The 14,335-nt window shown below is 43.6% G+C and overlaps 1 protein-coding gene across 2 annotated transcripts in view; it reads right to left on the bottom strand.

Annotated features, from left to right (window-relative positions):
- The window catches only part of twsg1a (twisted gastrulation BMP signaling modulator 1a), a 46,460-nt gene extending 41,613 nt beyond the window's left edge, over positions 1-4,847 (bottom strand). Inside the window, exons 1-2 of one of the 2 annotated variants that reach the window (XM_059976283.1) lie at positions 4,665-4,847; positions 1,501-1,670 (exon numbers count right to left, since the gene is read on the bottom strand). In XM_059976283.1, the coding sequence (XP_059832266.1) occupies positions 1,501-1,626 (126 nt within the window). In that variant the 5' untranslated portion in view covers positions 1,627-1,670; positions 4,665-4,847. Of the gene's footprint in view, positions 1-1,500; positions 1,671-4,397; positions 4,514-4,664 lie in introns of those variants that run through there. The other variant, XM_059976292.1, reaches the window with a different exon arrangement.
- Between the last annotated feature and the right edge of the window lie 9,488 nt (positions 4,848-14,335).

The following is a 14,335-nucleotide window of genomic DNA, read 5'->3' as shown; positions in this document are numbered from 1 at the left end:
AAGAAGTAGAAATGGGCAGTATGGGGACGGGGAACAATGAGGTTGGAGGTTGTAGATGGGAGATGGTGATGGTGCAGGAGATAGAGGCCTGATCCTTCTCAGTGGGATCCAAGCTCAAAGCTAAGTAAGAGGAGATGTCCAAAGATATATCTTCTTTGGTTGTCCATCGGAATCCGATGACAACGTCCACTCCTTTAACGGTGAGATCTTTGATGACTATACAGTCCTGTCCTGGACCCACAAGCTAAACTGCAGGTGGGATATGTATATGTGGTAGTGGTGGTAGTGATGGCAACCACGGCTGTACTTCTCCTGGCTCTCTTCTGCTGTCTTCTGGTTGTTCTTTCCATCTCCAGAATATGAACCCCGTCCCTACACAGCTGTCGCCAAGTGTTACGGTCAGCAGCAACATCCTCCAGGTCTTCAGGTCTGATCTTGCACTTCCTTAAAGCATTCTTCATCTGATCCTTATAGCACCTTCCAGCTGAACGTTGGCCATATACGGGATATATATCCCGTATATATATACTCTACGGGATAGCCAACATGGGGGCACCCTTATAACGTGCCCCAGCCACTGCAGCTGATGCTGGGTGATCATGGCCTCAATACTTCTGCTGTTGGTCTTTACAAGTATTTCAGTGTGAGGCATCTGCTCATGCCAGGTAATTCCCAGGATGTGCTGAAGGCAGCTTATGTGGAAGTGTTCCAAGGACTTGAAGTGATGGCTGTAGGTTACCCAAGCTTCACAGCCATAAAGGAGGGTGCTGACAGACCGCTTGGTATACAGTGAAGTACAGTGGAGTATTTGCTCACAGGGTGTGTGTAAAGCGTCTAGTGTAGTAGTGCTTGTAGTCAGTGCATGTTGTATGCTGTATGCCGCATAGTGCTCTCCGCTTACAGCTATTGCCGCAGGCTAGCCTTCTCAACAGAGGGTGAAAAGAGGAGCCTCCTGCCAGTACAGAGTCTCTCCACCACCAAGATTCCAGCAGTGCCTCCTCGGGCCACACACGAAAAATGGGTATCAGGAACTTCAGATCAGTTCTGACGCTCAGCCTGCCACGAAAGTAATACTATTGTAATACTATTGCTATTGAAAGTAATAGTAATTCACATCCTCAAGACCACCCAAAGTGCTTTATATCCTATGAAGTTCTGCAGACACAGAGGTACACAGTGCCCTACAAGCTTCACTGAAGAGTTATGTCATTATGAGCAGATCAAATGCTTCAGTGATGAGGGTTCAGAGGTAAATGCAGACTGGAAATATCTCTCCTGTTCATCAAACAGTGCCATGAAGTCCATCACACCAAGGTGAGGTAAGGTCCTCTCTGTTTAACTTCTCACTTGAACTCATGCCAGTGCAGAACTCTCTCAGGAGTATGAACTTATGACTATGCATGTGGGAGCCCAGACCACACCCAATTAGATTGAAGTTTAAGCTGACGATGAGGAGACTTTACACCAATTATGATTGCAGTGATTTAATGGTCAACCTACCTGAATGAGGCACTTGCTAACATCACTAGCACATAAAGCCTTGTTGCATGCCCTGGCACTGGCGATCCAACTGATGAAAAGGACTGTGGCAAATATCAGTACTGCAACACTTTGGGAATGCTTCATCTTTCTCAAATGAAACTATCAATGCCCGGGACTGCCAAGCTGCACTGGAGGGGATGCAAAAGAAGTTCAATTGTAAAAAAGTGCAGAGAATTCATACACAGAGAAAATTTAATAACAACTACACATTCTGGAAAACTAAAGCAAAAGCAGAAAATGCTGTAAGTACTCAGGAGGTCAGGCTGTTTCTGTGGGAAGAGAAACACAGTTCATGTTTCAGGTCAAAGGCTCTAGGGCCATTAACGTGAAATGTTAACTGCTCCCTTCCAATGGATGTTGCCTGACCCCCTTGAGTATTTCCAGCATTTTCTGTTTTTATGATATGCAGTGTGGATTGCTGCAACAATCAAAAAATAGCATTTCACCATATGATACACAATTTAAATTCAACGTATTTATATTTCAGGCATATCTGAGCTATGCTATTTAAAGGAAGACTGCATGATGCATAATACTATGCACTGAACAAAACCATCAACTGAGTGACTCTATCTGTCTGCCACTGGCTCTGGCCCTGCTGTAACAATGCCACTGGAATTGAATTGACTTTATTTCTTACATCCTTCACATACATGAAGAGTAAAATTCTTTACGTTACCTCTCTGTCTAGATGTGCAATCACAGTAATTTATAATAAACAGAACAGTCAATGTAATATAGAACACACTCAGGTCAGTGTGAGCTCAACAGTCTGATGGCCTGGTGGAAGAAGCTGTCCTGGAGCCTGTTGGTCCTGGCTTTTATGCTGCTGTACCGTTTCCTGGATGGTAGCAGAAGGAATAGATTGTGGTTGGGGTGACTTGGGTCCCCAATGATCCTTCTAGACCTTTTTACACACCTGTCTTTGTAAATGTCCAGAATAGTGGGAAGTTCACAACTACAGATGCGCTAGGCTGTCCGCATCACTCTCTGCAGAGTCCTGCGATTGAGGGAAGGCCAGTTCCCATACCAGGCAGTAATGCAGCCAGTCAAGATGCTCTCAATTGTGCTCCTATCTTAGGATTTAGAGACCCATTCCAAACTTCCTCAACCGTCTGAGGTGAAAGAGGCGCTGGTATGCCTTTTTCACCACATAGCTGGTTTGTACAGACCACGTGAAGTCCTTGGTGATGTGATGCCAAGGAACTTACCTCAACCCCAGATCCACTGATGTCAATAGGGGTTAGCCCATCTCCATTCCTCCTTTAATCCACAACCAGCTCCTTTGTTTTTGCGACATTGAAGGAGAGGCTGTTTTCTTGACACCACTGTGTCAGACAGATGACTTCTTCCCTGTAGGCCGCCTCATTATTGTTTGAGATTAGGCCAATCAATGTAGCGTTGTCGGCAAATTTAATTAGCAGATTAGAGCCGTGGGTGATGACACAGTCATGGGTATACAGGAAATAAAGGAGGGGACTTAGTACACAGTCCTGAGGGGCTCCTGGGTTGAAAGTCAGCGGGGTGGAGGTGAAGGAGCCCACCCTTATCACCTGGTGGTGATCTGACAGGAAGTCCAGGATCCAGCTGCATAAGGCAGCTTGTAATGCAAACAAGGATTAGCAAATTCCAGGCACACAATCTGACCGACCAGCAATCTGAGCTCACTCCTCAGGTGCCTGCTACTCGCAAAGAACTGTACTGCAGAAGTGTAGATGGGTTAGGAAGAGAAAGCCCAGGTGGCGCATGAGGGAAAAGCTGCAACACACTCACCTACCCCCTCATACTCCATCAGTGATTCAATAAGATCACCACCACGTATCCAGCACAAATACCCGTTTCCTGCCCTATCCTCTCTATCCCGATGGGGCTCCATAAATGGGTCCAGGTGAAAGGTCCTGAGCTGAAATGCCAACTATCCATATCTCGTCACAGATACTGTATGGCCTCTGAGTGCTTCCAGCAGTTTGTGTGTTTCCCTGCTCAAAACCCCCCATTTCCTTTAATGACCAAATGCCCACTGATGCCTGTCTTCAAATAACCCAATGAGAGCTTCAAAACTTCAGCATGGATCTTCCGCAGATGAATGTAATTCTTGGTGTCTCAGCCTATGCAGGTGTGACCTGACATGAGAGAGGGACACCTGGTTCTCAACACATCCAGAATACACACCAAATCTGGAAGGTGGGGGGGGGGGGGGAGGGGAAAGCAGGGAACAGGGAACTAAAGGATTGTGTGAAGAGGAAGGGAAGGTAATTAAAACAGGAGTGACAACAAAACAAATGCAAAAGGAGGAGAGGGGAGGAGGGAGAGGGGAGGGGGAGAGGAGGAGATGAGGGGAGGGTGAAGATGAGGGAAGAGGGGGGAGATGAGGAGGGAGGAGGAGATGAGGGGAGTAAGGGGATAGATGAGGGGAGGGAAGGGGAGGAATGAGGGGAAAGGGGCGAGAGTAATGGGGTAGGGGTGGTGAGAGTAGTGGGGTGGAAGGGCTCGAGGAGTGGTAGGTTGGTCAGGAATGCATTAAACGCCATGCCTGAAGACCAAGTCTCCGTGGGGGAGAGACGGAGGTTGCCCTCGCTCACACTGACCCTCTGCCGCGGTTCTTTCCCCGACCAACAGGGCAATTCGGCGGCAACATTGCCGGCCAGTGTTTTGTTCCTGCGTACATCTTGGGCCGGACCGTGCAGGGGCTGAGGATGGCGCTCGGGGCGAGGAAGGACAATCTCCCGCTCGGTTTGCCAGAGCCGTCACCCTGCCTGGAGACCATCTCGTGTCCCAGATCGGTTCCTGCGAATACGGTCTCCGCCGCGGATTGAATCCACTGCCCTCAATCTTACAAAAAAGTTACGACTTACATGGAAACACGGGGGGTTGGGGGTGCAGCTGTGGGGGAAGTTGCTCACGGTGCGGGAACGTCTCCAGCACCGAAGGGCTTTGCAGACCCCGACAAAAGAAACCATCCAGACCTAATCCCGGCGAACCCCTGTCCTACTTTAACCGTATTTCACTCTCCCAACACAATGCTCCCCCCAAACGCCCCAGCCATTGCGAAAGCTCGCTAAACTGTGTTCAACTTCTCCTCCAACTCTTAAAAATGTTGGTTCTTCTTTTCTCAAACTTACCCCCCGTTTGCAGTCCCGGGGCGCCTCGCTTTTTCGTAGAGTGAGTACAACAACAATTTATGTAAAGCAAAGTTAAAGCAACTCTTTTATGTCAGTCGGTGAGGATTTCATATGTTTGCGCTGCGAAGCGAGTCCCTGCTGGGTACAGCGCGGGCGGGGAGGAAACGAAATCCCGCCTCCTCTTCCACAGCAACACAACCTGGGAACAATGCAGGGAGGAGAGCTTGTGCAGGGATGGTTCTAACCTGACTGAGTTTTCCCTTTTGTTTTCCTGTTTTATCACCTCATTTTCTAATTCAGCAAAGGATTATCACGCCAACTTCAATGCGGGATGAAATCCCAGACGGGGCGTCCCGATGCAGAGTTTTGACCCGTAAGGTCGGCAAAATTTCGTTCCTGCTTCCACAGATGCTGCATCGCCATGGAGCAGTTCTACAGACCTGCTGAGTTCCTCGGGCGGAGTTCTGTTATCTGGAACTCAACGGATCAGTCAGCATCAGTGGAGGAAATTGGATAGACAGCGGTTCGACTCGACACTCTACATCTGGACACATTCCAGACCCAAGGTCTCAACGCGAAACCTCGGCTACCCTCGTCTCTCCACCGATCCTGCTTGACCTATTGCATTCTTTAGCAGATTATTTGTCGCTGCAGATCCCAGCATCTGCAGTCTATTGAGAAACAAATTAGATTGTTGGTCAAATTTACAATATAATTCTTGCGGTTTCTTTCTGAGAAGCAAGAACGTACGTTTACAAAAATAATTTTATTTTTCTAGGGCGAGTTCAGGTTTTTTTTTGAATTTTGGATCGTAAACCCAAAACAAAAACTGTTGCCAACATTGTTATCGCCACCAATGTTCTTGGTTTTCAACCCCCTGTTCTCTCCATTGCCAAGAATACCACTTTCAACCTCCATAATATTCCTCATAACTGGCACTGCCTCGAGTTAATTGTCCCCTTTATTACTTCTGTGCTCAGCCACTCTGTTCTGCAAAACGCTTCTCATATACTACTCCTAGAATTCTGTAGAATGTTGGGCTTGCTGTCCTAAATTTGCTCGTGACCTGGTAACTAATTGATTTTAAAATGTTGCCGTTCTTTCCTGTAAAATAGTGGATAATGTATGCTTATTTTATATTTTTCTTGTGAATGTTGCTTATCTGTTACTATGAGCCAGTGACGCTGCTACTGTAAATAAGTTTTCCATTGCACGTGTGGACAGGTACTTGTGGATGTGGCAATATACTCGACTTTGATTTTGACAGCCTCCTTATGTCCTATAACCCTCCAAAATCTGAGATACTGATCTTAGGTATCTTACAGTTGCATCACCATTAGATTCCTTCCCTTCAGACTCTCTCCTTCTCTTTAACGTGCTCCTTGATATCTATTATTACTTGCTTCCCTTACAATATGGTCACGTATATTAAAAGCTCTCCTCCAAAGGCTCTCCCATGTTAAAGGTACTTTATAAAAAGAGATATTGACAATCTACAAGACTCCAGGCATTCAACATCAATCTCATAGACCTGGATGCTTGTAATTTGGGGGAAAATATATAAAAATCAGTTTAAGAAGAGAAAATGCCGAGCAATGATATATTCAACAGCAAATCAATTAACAGCAGATGTTCAAAGTTTTAAATTTGAAATTTATTAATAAATCTGAAATTGGTATTAGTAAATTTGCAGCCAACAGTGATTGATAAATTAATTTATTATTGTCATATGTACTGAGGTAAACTGATAAACTTGCTTATCGTTCATATAGTTATTACAAAAGCACATTAAGTTAGTGTGAAGTTTAAACAATAACAGAGTGCAGAGTAAAGTGTCACAGTTACAGAGCAAGTGCAATACAAGTAGACAATAAGGTGCAATGTCATAATGAGGTAAATTGTGAGGATCAAGGATGTATCTTATTGTATTAGTGAACCTGTCCTTGAGCCTAGTGATACATGCTTTCAGGCTTTTGTACCTTCTGCCCAATGGGAGGTGGGAGAAGAGAGAATGTCAGGGGTGAGTGGGGTCTTTGTTTATACTGGCTGCTTTACTAAGGCAGCGAGAAATGTAGACAAGAGTCCATGGAAGGATGCTGGTTTCTATGATGTGCTAAGCTGTGTCCACAAGTGTTTGCCATCTTTTTCGGTCACAGGCAGATGAGTTGTTATACCAAGCTGTGAAGCAACTGGATAGGATGCATCTATGGTGCACTGATAAAAATTGGTGAGGGTCAAATGGGACATGCCAGATATCTTTAGCCTCCTGAGGAAGTAGAGGCATTGGTGAGGTTTGCTCTGAGGACCTTGAAACTCTCAACTTCAGCACCATTGATGTAAACAGGAGCCACAGCACTGTCCACCTTCCTTAAGTCAATGAACGGTTTTACCGACATTGAGGGAAAGACTGCTGTTATCACACCATGTTGTGGTGTTAATTGTAAGATCACAGTATGATGTTTGGTGGGCAAGATAAGCAGAGAAATTAGAGATGGAATTTAATCCTGATATATGCTGGCTAATCACTTTGAAAGAGTTAGCAAGGATAGGACAATCAAAATGACAGGGTGTTACAGTTACTGAAGAACAGGGGAAGCTTCATGCAATAGACAATAGGTGCAGAAGTAGACCATTCGGCCCCTCGAGTCTGCACCGCCATTCTGAGATCATGGCTGATCATTCACTATCAATACCCAGTCCCTGCCTTGTCCCCATATCCCTTGATTCCCCTATCCATCAGATATCTATCCAGCTCCTTCTTGAAAGCATCCAGAGAATTGGCCTCCACCGTCTTCCGAGGCAGTGCATTCCACACCTTCACAAGGGAGAAGAAGCTCTTCCTCAACTCTGTCCTAAATGACCTACCCCTTATTCTCAAACCATGCCCTCTGGTACTAGACTCTACCAGCATCTGGAACATATTTCCTGCCTCTATCTTGTCCAATCCCTTAATAATCTTATATGTTTCAATCAGATCCCCTCTCAATCTCCTTAATTCCAGCATGTACAAGCCCAGTCTCTCTAACCACTCTGCGTAAGACAGTCCAGACATCCCAGGAATTAACCTCGTGAATCTACGCTGCATTTCCTGTACAGCCAGGATGTCCTTCCTTAACCCTGGAGACCAAAACTGTACACAATACTCCAGGTGTGGTCTCACCAGGGCCCTGTACAAATGCAAGAGGATTTCCTTGCTCTTGTACTCAATTCCCCTTGTAATAAAGGCCAACATTCCATTTGCCTTCTTCACTGCCTGTTGCACTTGCTCATTCACCTTCATTGACTGATGAACTAGGACTCCTAGGTCTCTTTGCATTTCTCCCTTACCTAACTCTACACCGTTCAGACAATACTCTGCCCTCTTGTTCCTGCTTCCAAAGTGGATAACTTCACATTTATTCACATTGAATGACATCTGCCAAGTATCTGCCCACTCACCCAGCCTATCCAAGTCTCCCTGTATTCTCCTAATGTCCTCTTCGCATGTCACACTGCCACCCAGTTTAGTATCGTCAGCAAACTTGCTGATATAGTTTTCAATGCCCTCATCTAAATCATTGACATAAATCGTAAAGAGCTGTGATCCCAATACAGAGCCCTGTGGTACCCCACTAGTCACCTCCAGCCAGTCCGAGAAACACCCATTCACTGCTACCCTTTGCTTTCTATCTGCCAACCAGTTTTCTATCCATGTTGAAACCCTGCCCCCAATGCCATGAGCTCTGATTTTACTCACCAATCTCCTATGTGGCACCTTATCGAATGCCTTCTGAAAATCTAGGTACACAACATCCACTGGCTTACCCTCGTCTAACATCCTTGTTACACCCTCAAAAAACTCCAACAGATTAGTCAAGCATGATTTGCCCTTGGTAAATCCATGCTGGCTCAGCCTAATCCTATTACTGCCATCAAGATGTGCCACTATTTCGTCCTTAATAATGGACTCAAGCATTTTCCCCATGACTGACGTTAGGCTAATAGGGCGATAGTTCTCCGTTTTCTCCTTCCCTCCCTTCTTGAAAAGTGGGATAACATTAGCCACTCTCCAATCTTCAGGAACTGATCCTGAATCTAAGGAACATTGGAAAATGATCACCAATGCATCCGCAATTTCCTGAGCCACCTCCTTTAGAACCCTCGGATGCAGACCATCCGGACCCAGGGATTTATTAGCCTTCAGTCCTACCAGTCTACTCATCACAGTTTCTTTCCTAATGTCAATCTGTCTCAATTCCTCTGATATCTTATGACCCTGGCCCATCCATACATCTGGGAGATTGCTTGTGTCCTCCCTGGTGAAGACAGATCTAAAGTACGCATTAAATTCTGTTGCCATTTCCCTGTTTCCCATAACAATTTCTCCCAATTCATTCTTCAAGGGGCCAACATTGTTCTTAACTATCTTCTTTCTCTTCACATAGCTAAAAAAGCTTTTGCTATCCCCTTTTATATTCCTGGCTAGACTGAGCTCATACCTGATTTTTTTCTCTCCGTATTGCTTTTTTAGTTAAGATCTGCTGTTCCTTAAAACTTTCCCAATCATCTGTATTCCCACTCATCTTAGCCCTATCATACTTCTTTTTCTTTAATGCTATACAATCTCTGACTTCCTTTGTCAACCACTGTGGCTCCTCCCCCCTCTTTGAATCCTTCCTTCTCATTGGAATGAACTGCTTTTGCATCTTTTGTATTATCCCCAAGAATATCTGCCACTGCTGATCCACTGTCTTTCCTGCCAGGGCATCTGCCCATTTAACTTTGGCCAGCTCTTCCCTCATGGCACGGTAGTCTCCTTTATTTAATTGCAACACTGACACCTCTGATCTGCCCTTATCCCTCTCAAATTGTAGATAAAAACTTATCATGTTATGATCACTTCCTAATGGCTCCTTTACTTCAAGATCGCTTATCAATTCTTGTTCATTACACATCACCAAGTCCAAAATAGCCTCGTTCCTGGTTGGCTCAAGCACAAGCTGTTCCAAAAATACATCCCTTAGACACTCCACAAACTCCCTATCCTGGGGTCCAGTACCTACCTGATTCTCCCAGTTCACCTGCATGTTGAAATCATGTCTAAGGATCCCTGAATATAGTAGCATAGGTATATAGGTACTTGAAATTCTTCCCTTCACTAGCCAAGACATAGAAGAATAAGAACAAATTTATAAAACCCTGGTTAGGCCACAGCCATAATATTGTACACAGTTCTGGTTACTGCACCAGTCCCAGGAGGATGTGATTGTAGTTGACCTTAAGGTGTTTGAGTAGAATTAGCTGCTTTGGCCCATCAAGTCTGTTTCACCATTTTGTCATGGCTGATTTATTATCCCTCTTAACTCTATTCTCCAGCCTTCTCCCTGTAACCTTTGAAGTCCTGATCCTCCACCTTAAATATACACAATAACTTGGTCTCCACAGCCATTTGTGGCAAAGAATTCCACAAATTCACTAAAGAAATTCCTCCTTTCTATTCTAAATGGACATCCCTCTAATCTGAGGCTGTGCCCTCTGGACATAGGCTCACACACAACGGGAAACAAACCCTCCACATCCACTCTACCTATCCATTTCAATATTCAGTGGGTTTTAATGAGATCCACCATCATTCTTCTAATGAGTACAGGCCCAGAGCATCAAACAATCTTCATATGTTAACCCACTCATTCCCAGAATCAACCTTGTGAACCTCCTCTGGACCTTCTCCATTACCAGCACATCTTTTTCTATGAATTGGGGCCTGAAATTGCTCACAATACTCCATGTGCAGACTGACCATTGCTTTGTAAAGTCTCAGTGTTACATTATTGTTTTTCAATTCCAGTCCTCTTGAAATGAATAGCTAATATATTGCGTTTGCCTTCCTTGCCACCAACTCAACCTACATGTTAACTTTTAAGGAATCCTGCAAAGGGACTCCCAAGACCCTTTGCACCACTGATTTTTTAAATTTTCTCCCAATTTAAAAAATAGTCCACCAACGTGCATGACCAGACATTAAATATCCAAGGGTATCAGGTAATAAGGAAGGATAGGCAGGAAGATAAGGGAGATGGGTTAGCATTCTTAATTAAGGATGAGATCAGGGTGATAGAGACGAAATAAGATCTAAGAAGCAGAATATTAAATCCATCTAGGTAGAGATTAGGAATAGTAAAGGGAAAAAAATCACTTTTCGTAGTTGTTTATCGGCCACCAAATAATAACATTACAGTGGCACAGGCAATAAAGCAAGAAATATCTGAGGCATATAAGAATGGAACAGTAGTTATCATGGTGGACTTTAACTTACACTTGATTGAGTGAATCAAGTTGGTCGAGACTCATTCCACTGATATGCAACACTGAGCGTCATAGGAAGTCATTCCTACCTGTGGCCATCAAACTTTACAACTCCTCCCTTGGTGTCAGACACCCTGTGCCAATAGGCTGGTCCTGGACTTATTTCCACTTGGCATGATTATCTTACTATTACTTAATTATTTATGGTTTTATATTGCTATATTTCTTCAATATTCTTCGTGCGGCTGTAATGAAACCCAATTTCCCTTGGAATCAATAAAGTATGTCTGTCTGTCTGAGGCAATCTTGAGGAGGATTTCATAAAATGCATACAATGATGGCTTTCTTGAACAGCATGTTACTGAACCTTAGATCTGGTCCTGTGCAATGAGACAGGTAAAATTAGCAATCTTGTAGAGAGGGATCCTCTTGGTAAGAGTGAACACAGTATGACTGAGTTTCTCATACAAATGGAGGGTGCAATAGTTTCATCTAAAACCAGTGTATTATGCTTAAACTACAACAGGATGAGGGAGAAGCTGGGTAGGGTAGATTGGCAACATAGTGCGTCAGTTGAGGAACAGTGGAGACTATCAAAGAGAGATTTTTTACAGTGCTCAACAAAAGTATATTGCAGTTAAAAGTAAGGGTGGGGAGAGCCAGCCATGGATAAGTAAGGAAATAAAGGAAGGCATCAAACTAAAAGCTCATTCGTACATAGTCACCAAGAGTAGTGGGAAACTGGAAGATTGGGAAAACTTTAAGAAGCAAAGAACCATTGAGTGAGCAATAAAGAAAGGGAAGATAGATTATGTCAATAAACTAGCACAAAATATAAAAACAGATAGTACAAGTTTTTGTAGTTATATAAAATGGAAAAGGCTGCCCTGCCCACTCATGCTCAGTAGCTCAGAGACATTATATCCTGTTTAGACTTTGAAAAGATTCATTATTCACTCCTTAATTTGGACAAAAAGTTCCAAATGGTGTGGGGACCTTTTCTTGAATATTTTCATAATTCCCGCTTAGTTTAAAGGTCCATTCCTTTTCTCTTCTTTTACATATAAATCCCTTACTTCCAGCTTCTTTCAGTTAACATTTACGGTATCTGATGTGTAAAATATAATAGCCCAGGTAGTAGGCAATATACCTTTTGTTTTAAATAAATACAGCTCTGTGGAGATAAAAGTTCTTATTAACTTTTCTATATATTGTAAGGTTGGCTTGGATTTGGGGAATGGGAGGGTGGGGTGGTATCTATATATGATTCTACCATGGGTGCTTTTCATTAACTGTTGTGAACTGTACATTCAATATGTTCATTTTGCATGGTGGCCAAAGTGAACGTGGCTTCCTTGGAGGACAAGAAGGGGTCATTGATATTCAGTAATAAGAAAATGGCTGAGGCTTTGAATGACTATTTTGTGTCAGTTTTCATGGTGGAGGACATGTCTAACGTGCAGAAGCAAGATGATATGGATGCAATGGGAGGTGATGACCTCAATACAATAGCTATCACTAAAGAGGTAGCGCTGAGCAAACTTGTGAGCCTAAAGATAGACAAGTCCCTTGGTCCTGATGGAATGCATCCCAGGGTACTGGAAGAAATGGCAGAGGTTATAGTTGAGGCTTTGGTGATAATTTCTCCGGGCATGTCCCCACAGATTGGAAGAAGGTGAATGTCATGCCACTGTTCAAAAAAGGATGTAGGTAAAAAGCAGGTAACTATAGGACAATTAGTTTAACATTATTAGTTGGGAAAATGTTTGAAGCTATCATTAGAGAAGAAATAGCAAAGCATTTGGAAGGAAATAGATCAATCAGGCAGATGCAGCATGGATTCAGTGAAGTCAGGTCCCGTTTGACAAACTTATCAGAGTTCTCTGAGGATATAACAAGCACAGTGGATAGATGGGAACACATGGATGTTATTTACTGGGATTTCCAGAAGGCTTTTGATAAGGTGCCACATAAAAGACTTACCCATAAGATAAGGATGCATAGAGTTGGGGGTGATGTATTCACATGGATAGAGAATTGGTTAACCAATTGAAAGCAGAAAGTTGAGATACATGGGTGTTTCTCTGGTTGGCAATCAGTGCTGAGCAATGTGTCACAGAGGTCAGTGCTGGGCCCGCAACTGTTCATGATATACATTAATGATCTGGAAGAGGGGATTGAGTGTAGTGTATCTAAGTTTGCTGAAGACACTAAATTGAGTGGAAAGCATATTATGTGGAGAACATGGAGAGTCTGCAGAGAGATATAGATAGGTTTAGTGAGTGGGCAAGAGTCTGGCAGATGGAGTACAATGGAAGGAAGAATGGAAGATGAGATTATTATTTAAATGGTAAAAAATTGCAGCATGCTGCTATGCAGAAGGACTTGAGGGTGCTTGTGCATGAATCGCAAAAGTTTGGTTCGCAGGTGCAGCAGGCTATCAAGAAGGCAAATGGAATATTGACCTTCATTGACAGAGGGATTGAATTTAACAGCAGGCTGTACCTGGAGTATTGTGTGCAGTTCTGGTCTCCTTACTTGAGGAAAGATATACTGGCTTTGGAGGCAGTGCGGAGGAGGTTGACTAGGTTGATTCGAGAGATGGGGGAGGTTAGACCATGTGTACTTGTTGGAATTCAGAAGGATGAGAGGAGATTTTATGGAAACACATAAAATTATGAAATTTTATTTTATCCTAGACTAGAACCTCACAGTAAATAGCCTCACAGTAAATTTAGGATGGAGATGAGGAGGAACTGCTTTTCCCTGAGTGGTGAATCTGTGGAAATCTCTGCCCAATGAAGCAGTGGAGGCTATCTAAGTAAGTATATTTAAGATGAGTTTGGATAGATTTTTGTATAGTAGGGGAATTAAGGGTTATGGGGAAAAAGGCAGGTAGTTGGAGATGAGCCCATGGTCAGATTAGCCATGATCTTATTGAATGGTGGAGCAGGCTTGACGGGCTGGATGGCCTAAACTTGCTCCTATTTCTTATGTTTCCTACATGATATTCCCTCTAGCACCTCTTTACCCATTCTCCAAATGTCTAAGAAGATGAGTAGAGAAGATAAACAGGATAATGCGTGAGTTTGTGCATTTCAATTATGAGGAGAGATGGAACAGACTGGATTTGTATTGTTTGGAGTGTTGGCATGATAAAAAGCATACAAAATTACTAAGAATATAGACAGGGTAGACAGTAGGAATCTTTTCTTTTAATCCCTTAAGAGGTGTCAAGGATTATGATAGGTTTCGGACCAGAGGTATGGAGGAGATCTAAGGAAGAATATGGAGTGATTGAAATCTGGTCAAAACTATGTAGACAAGCACTCTGCCAAGTTTTAGAGCATGGAAAAGTGTGGAAGGTCAGGCACAGGCCAAATCAA

Source organism: Hypanus sabinus, chromosome 1 (genome assembly GCF_030144855.1).
Source record: "Hypanus sabinus isolate sHypSab1 chromosome 1, sHypSab1.hap1, whole genome shotgun sequence".
Taxonomy (NCBI): domain Eukaryota; kingdom Metazoa; phylum Chordata; class Chondrichthyes; order Myliobatiformes; family Dasyatidae; genus Hypanus; species Hypanus sabinus.
The sequence above is the reverse complement of the archived record's forward strand: the minus strand, read 5'-3'. Positions and strand labels throughout refer to the sequence as shown.